A 7,492-nucleotide genomic window follows, 5' to 3' on the forward strand; every position below is an offset into this window, starting at 1 on the left:
GTGTGACAGTTTCCAATCAGACGGGTGGAGTGGTGTGACAGTTCCAATCAGACAGGGGTGAAGCGGTGTGACAGTTCCAATCAGACAGGGGTGAAGCGGTGTGACAGTTCCAATCAGACAGGGATGGAGTGGTGTGTGACAGTTCCAATCAGACGGGTGTAGCGGTGTGTGGCAGTTCCAATCGGACAGGGGTGTAGCGGTGTGTGACAGTTTCCATCAGACAGGGGTGTAGCGGTGTGTGGCAGTTCCAATCAGACAGGGGTGGAGCAGTGTGTGGCAGTTCCAATCAGACAGGGGTGTAGCGGTGTGTGGCAGTTCCAATCAGACAGGGGTGTAGCGGTGTGTGACAGTTCCAATCAGACAGGGGTGGAGCGGTGTGTGACAGTTTCCATCAGACAGGGGTGGAGCGGTGTGACAGTTCCAATCAGACAGGGGTGGAGCAGTGTGACAGTTTCCATCAGACAGGGGTGGAGCGGTGTGACAGTTCCCATCAGACAGGGGTGGAGCGGTGTGACAGTTCCCATCAGACAGGGGTGGAGCGGTGTGACAGTTCCAATCAGACAGGGGTGGAGCGGTGTGACAGTTCCAATCAGACAGGGGTGGAGCGGTGTGACAGTTCCCATCAGACAGGGGTGGAGCGGTGTGTGGCCTGGAAGCGGTAGAGCAGACCGTACACTGTGCAGTAGGTGACGGTGAAAAGGGTGAAGAGTCCAGGGAACAGCCAGCGGGAGACCTTGTCCACCTTGCGAGGGTCTGGGTTGGGCAGTTTCTTCTTCTTCTTCTTGGGGCTTCTGCTGGCGTCATCGGGCTCTGCTGATGCCGCTCCCTGTGGACACACAGATACAAATACATAGATACAGGCATGCACGCAGGCATTCACACACACGCGCGCGTGCGCACACACACACGGACACACGCATGCTCACACATACACACGCTCGCTCACACACACACGCACGCTCACATCTACACGCACACACACACTGTCACACCTCATGACAAATCGGATATGAGTGCTTAATCCCCTCCTCGTTCACCCACCCCATCTAGCTGGAGAACAGTGTGGGTTGCGCGAATTGCATGAGATTCTCAGTCTGTCTGTCTCAGTTCAGGCTGTCACTGAACTGAGATAAGCCTCTTCCTGGTTAGCAAGTGACAAGATTCTGGGCTTTTCGCCCGCGACTGTTAGAAGAGGCAGCCGTGCCAGTCTTCGGGTGCTTCAGGGCTGTTTGCCCGTCTTGACGCTCGTCAGTGGAGATCAGTTTCCTCCGAGTGGTCGTATGCTCTTCGTCTCTGTGTTCTTCCAGCCTTGGGGTAGTGGTACCTCTTCTGGAAAGTAAGAGGAGACTGTAGAGACAGTCCTAACCTGCGTTCTGTCTGTTCGTCTTGTGTTCATGTCCGTGTATGAGAGAGAGGAGGGAGTGAATATTTAAGTGAACACAATATTTTGCTCTTTTAAGTGCAACTGTTGGATGTGTATGCATTTTTAAACATAAATTTTATTTGAATGTTATGACATTATTTTTCATGCGTATTGAAGGGGTTCAACCATAATTCTCGATTTGTTCAGTTTTCCTTATGAACCCCCTCAGCGATTAGTGAGCATTATATATATCTTCGTGTGTGTTAAAGTCGCATTGTATGTGATGCCTTAGCTAGAATATTCCAAACTACCCCCCTTATCCTTTTCCGTTATCCTTGCTCTTGGGTGTGGTTGTTGTCAGCCTTTTAAACTTCCGAAATAGCGCAGCTGAGTAAAACTGAACTATTCTGTAGCCCATGTGTTGATCAGGGAGGGGTTAAACTGAAATTTTGTAAGATTTGTTTTTCTTTATGAATTCTGGGCGAGGTACACTTATGTTGGTTAATTGGGTGGGTCCAAAAGTGAATCCTACCAGTGGATAATAGGCTATATACAGTGTTTTCAGCGTTCCCACTTTCCGTCTCCATCCACCGACTTCCCTACCCTTCCATTGACCCTCCACTGTCTCCCCGGGAACCCCTCTGCCTGCCTTTGACTTAGTCCTGGCTGTTGCCGGCTGCCGCTGCCTTCCGTCGCCAGCGTTCTCTGGCCTGGTGCTCGGCTGTCCGTCTCTTCGTCGTCGCTGTTCTTCGTCGTCGTCACTCACTGTTCGTCTTCGTCGTCACTGTTCTTCGTCATCGTCGTCACTACTTCATCGTCACTACATCATCAACGTTGTGCTTGTTTCCATGTCTTAAAGCTCTGGTTTTTTGTGGTCTTTTTTTTGTGAGTGTGTTATTATTTATCCATACTGTTATTTAAGTGTTGCTGCAGCCGGGGTTGTGGTTATTGTTTGCTGGCAAGCTCGGTGTGTGATTAAATAAATGTATGTGAACCCTGAATTGCTGTAGTCTGTGTTTGTGTTGTCTGGGTGTTAGTGCTGGGCTGGGTGGGGGTTTCTAGTCTGCTCTTTTATAGAGCGTGACACACACACACACACTGCAAACTTTTCATCTGTCTGTGTTCGTCCGATCAGCTATACTAATTTTTTTTTCAGTTTTAGAAATGCATTTCTCTCTATCCCTGTCTGTCTATCTCTGTCTCTCTCCGAGTCTCTTTGTTCTATGAATACTTTACAATATCAACTGCTTATATCATTTTTCATCTTGTGTGACATGCATTTGTTTCTGTTCTGTTCCAGTCCATTTCCTTCTGCTTGTTTCCCGTGCTGTGTTTTATACAGAAACAAAATAATTCATACGACGAAGACGACAACCCCAAATATGTGGGGGGGTTTTGTTTGTTTTTTGTTTTGTTTTTTCCCCCTTGTTCGTTTGTTTTTTATATGAAGGTCATTCACTTTTCACTTTCCTGAGGTGCAAAATTGTGGAAAACACAAGTACCGCAAATCTCAAGTTCAGTCTCGAAGGTTTAGAAAATCGAGTTCCTTCCCTTCACTTAGAAAAGGTTCTATTCATCGCGTGCAGTTTCTCCGCAGTAACGGGAGTGGAAGCGTTGGTTAGGCGGATGAATGAACAGAAAAAAAGTATTTTTGCAACAAGCACCTTCTATAATGAAAAATACAAAGGATACACTCTGCCTTAATTATTCGATCCCTCATCAGATTAAAAAATAATAATAAAATAAAAATTCTTGTGTTATGGACACAAGAACATACCCAGCGTGCACACCCTCGAAAAAGGGAGCATGGCTGCCTAAAGGCCGGGATAAATAAACAAAAAACGGCCATAGACGTAAAATGTTACATGTCTGTATGGGTGTGCATATGCGCCTGATTGAATGACACAGGAAACGAATGACGAGCTCCCAATGGCAACCGTCAGTCGCCTCTACCCAGGGAGGCAGGTAGGCAGCCTGTTGTGCAAATTACTCCGTGTTTGTATATCGCTAAGAGCTTCGCCTCTGACCGAGGATGGGCGCCATATAAGTATCCACCTGATCATCATTATCACAAGTGTTCCAGGCCCAGTTTCTCCGTGATGTTTCCTTCGGTAAGGCACTCAACTGCGATTTTCATCGCTCCAGCAACGTGTGAATCGTGACCTGACTCAGTTGGGGGGAAGGCTAAGACCACGGAAAGAGAGAACTGGGCCCAGCCTTCCTAGGCCCAGCTCTGGACACAGTGGATGATAATTCACTGCCCAGATAACCGTAAAAGGTTGTGGGACCCTAACATGTAAAATTTTTTTTTTTTTTTTTAAAGCTAAATTCACCCCGTCTCGTTCACTCCACGTGAAATCCAAATCAAGTTTGAAATACCGATTTCTTTCAGGAATATTAAATCAAATAGTTTCCGGTGTGTTACGATGGTTACCTGTGTGGAAATTTTTCCGATCTCCCAGGTCAACATAATATGCAGACCTGCTTGTGCCTGAACCCCCTTCATGAAGATCAGATACGTACGTTAAAGATCCTGTAATCCATGTCAGCGTTCGGTGGGTTACGGAAACAAGAACATACCCAGCATGCACCCCCCTTCCGCCCCCCTGAAAACGGAGTATGGCTGCCTACATGGCGGGGTAAAAACGGTCATACACATAAAAGCGCACTCGTGTACAGACGAGTGAACGTGGGAGTTGCAGCCCACGAGCGAAGAAGTTACCTGTCCGGCGTCAGAGCCAGCAGCCTGGGCACGCTTCCTGAAGGCCTGGTCCTGCATTTTGTGTCGGTTCAACACGTTCACGTAGGCGTATTCCAGCAGTGCGGCGAAGACGAAGGTCATACACACAGCCATCCACACGTCAATGGCCTGAAGGAAGAAAAGGAAAACACACACACACACACACACACACACACGTTATAGCCATCATAGAAATTGTCATTCACACAGTAATGATCACACATACAAACACGCACACACACACACACACACACGATAGCCGTAATAGCCTTTCCTCTACACAGTAATCAGACGTACACACACAGCATGGACGCGCGCGCGCGCGCACACACACACACAACACACACACACACCTATACACACACACACACACACAGACATTATAGCCCTCATAGTAACTTTCCTCCACACAGTAATGCTCTCACACACACACACACAAGCACACACACACAAGCACACACACACACATACGCACGCACACACATACACACACAGACACGCACACACTCACACACACAAACACACACACACATTAGAGCCCTCATATAAACTGTCATCCGGGGAGGGGGGGGGGGGTAAGGCCAGAACGTGACTCCTGTTCAGAGCCGTGCCGGAAAATAAACACACGTGTCCACTTTCCTGCTCACTCTCTCCCTCCCACAGCATTCCGAGAACAAAGCAACAAAGACGACCCCCCACCCCCACCCCCTCACACACACACACGCACATCTCACACACGCACGAACGCTTCCACCCCCACACCCCCCTACAACGCGCCATACCTCCCATCACACCACCTCTTCTTCCCTACCTCCCCCATTTTTTGTCAAATCGATTGTTGCAAGTAAGCAGGACTTGTGCCCTTCCCCATTCCCAGTAGCTAGATGAAAGTAGTATAAATCCATATCCAAAAAAAAAACATATCCTTCTTTTAAAAGCCAATCATCTTAACTTAATATTCTATATTTCCAAAATCTGTTCCGGTCTCTGATGGTGGTGGAACATTTTTGGAAAAAAAATCTATAAGTCCGTTTCAGTTCGCTTAAAAGCACATTTATATCATACAACCTGTTCTCCATTTGTAAGTTTTTGTAGACTCAGCAGTCTTCTCTCATTTTATCGTTTTTGTTCTGACAAAAAATATTGAAGCCAGTTCAAACAAACAGTTAATCAGATTTTGTGGTGGCCGCTTCGTCAAGTTCGATTAGCGTTTAATACGTTTTGCATGATAACCTTCACTGTCCATTTGTAGGAGTAATCGAACTCTATCTTAAACTGCAGCCTTGGGGGCTAGCTGGCCTTTATAACAACCCCAACGCCGACTGTCCTTTAACCTTCTTGGCCGAGAGAGTGGGGATGTAACTTGGGCAAAATACTCTTCACTATAATCTTCTTCTTCTCCGTTCGTGGGCTGCAACTCCCACGTTCACTCGTATGTACACGAGTGGGCGTTTACGTGTATGGCCATTTTTTCCCCGTCATGTAGAAAGCCATACTCCGTTTTCGGGGGTCTCTATAATCAAATTCTAGCCCAGATAGTCGGGACAGCAGTTGCCTCCTCTGCTGTTCTGATGGTCATAGTTGGACACGACTGACTATCATACATCTTAAACGTCATAACAAAAAGTCATGCGAAGAAGATACATTCCTCCTTAAGACACATTCCTTCCTAAGACATAGTCCTCCCCACCCCTCTCACCTTGACATAAGACACCCGGGGTAGCACGGCCTGCACAGAGGAGCTCTGCGTGGCCATGGTCAGCACGGACATGACGCCGATGGTGACGCGGGCCGGGGTGGCCCCCACGTCGATCCAGAAGGACACCCAGGACAGGATGACTACCAGCACCGTGGGCAGGTACACGTGCACCAGGAAGTAGCCCAGGTGGCGCTGCAGCCGGAAGATGGCCATCACGCAGGCGAACTCATCTGTGTGGCAACACGTGAACATTTCTGTAGATTTCATCTGTGTGGCAAACATGAAGACTTCTGCAGATTTCATCTGTGTGGCAACACGTGAACATTTCTGTAGATTTCATCTGTATGGCAAACATGAAGCCTTCTGCAGATTTAATCTGTATGGCAATACGTGAGGATAAACATGAAGACTTCTGTAGATTTCACCTGTACCGCAAAACGAAGATTTCTGCAAATTTCATGTGTTTGGCAACACGTGAGCATTTCTGTAGATGGCATCTGTATGGCAACACGTGAAGATCTCTGTAGATTTCATCTGTATGACAACACGTGAACATGTTTCATCTGTATGACAACACGTAGAGATCTCTGTAGATCTCATCTCTATGGCAACATGTGAAGATTTCTGTAGATGTCATCTGTATGGCAACACATGAAGATTTATGTAAATGTCGTCTGTATGGCAACACGTGAACATTTCTGTAGATTTCATCAGTGTGGTTACACGTGAACATTTCTGTAGATTTCATCTGTATGGCAACACATGAACATTTCTGTAGATGTCATCTGTATGGCAACACATGAACATTTCTGTAGATGTCATCTGTATGGCAACACATGAACATTTCTGTAGATTTCATCTGTATGGCAACACATGAACATTTCTGTAGATTTCATGGCACCACATGAACATTTCTGTAGATGTCATCTGTATGGCAACACATGAACATTTCTGTAGATGTCATCTGTATGGCAACACATGAACATTTCTGTACATTTCATCTGTATGGCAACACATGAACCTTTTTGTAGATTTCATCTGTATGGCAACACGTGAACATTTCTATCGATTTCATCTGTATGGCAACACGTGAACATTTCTATCGATTTCATCTGTATGGCAACACGTGAACATTTCTGTAGATTTCATCCGTATGGCTACACGTGAGCATGTCTGTAGACTTCATCTGTATGGCTACACGTGAACATGTCTGTAGATTTCCATCTCATCCACGTGTCACCTTTTCTATAGCATTCTGGTCTCCAACAAAAGGACGTTTACTGGCATCTAACCCTCCACCCCCTTTCAGTAAAAGTTAAAAGGCATATGTGGCGGAGCGTAAAATTATGGATTAATACACTGGCTATGACGCATTTACAAGCTGAGTGAGAACCATTTCTTGGAAGAATAAAAAAAAACTTGGTGTTCTGGTGTAGGAACGCTTTGCAACTCTTCAGAGCATTCTTACATGACATAAAGATTCTATTCCACTAAACTAACTATAAAAATATATATATTAAAAAAAACACAAACAGACAGACACCTTAATCTTGACTAACGAACAAAACCAAAACTTTCATTCCACCAATAAATGATAAATGAAATAAAATAAAAACAATGAAAGGATCTCATCAATGAAAATATATAAACGGTCAAAGATAGATAAACAGACCATCGACTCTTAAGCACT

General features: G+C 45.9%; 1 protein-coding gene across 1 annotated transcript in view; it reads right to left on the reverse strand.

Annotated features, from left to right (window-relative positions):
• Positions 1–498: 498 nt before the first annotated feature.
• LOC143298970 (glycine receptor subunit alpha-1-like) overlaps positions 499–7,492 on the reverse strand; it is a 32,477-nt gene continuing 25,483 nt past the window's right edge. Inside the window, exons 8-10 of the mRNA XM_076612024.1 lie at positions 5,803–6,032; positions 4,086–4,232; positions 499–826 (exon numbers count right to left, since the gene is read on the reverse strand). Coding sequence (XP_076468139.1) covers positions 623–826; positions 4,086–4,232; positions 5,803–6,032 — 581 coding nt within the window. The 3' untranslated portion in view covers positions 499–622. The remainder of the gene's footprint in view (positions 827–4,085; positions 4,233–5,802; positions 6,033–7,492) is intronic.

This window comes from Babylonia areolata, chromosome 24, assembly GCF_041734735.1.
Source record: "Babylonia areolata isolate BAREFJ2019XMU chromosome 24, ASM4173473v1, whole genome shotgun sequence".
Taxonomy (NCBI): Eukaryota; Metazoa; Mollusca; class Gastropoda; order Neogastropoda; family Buccinidae; genus Babylonia; species Babylonia areolata.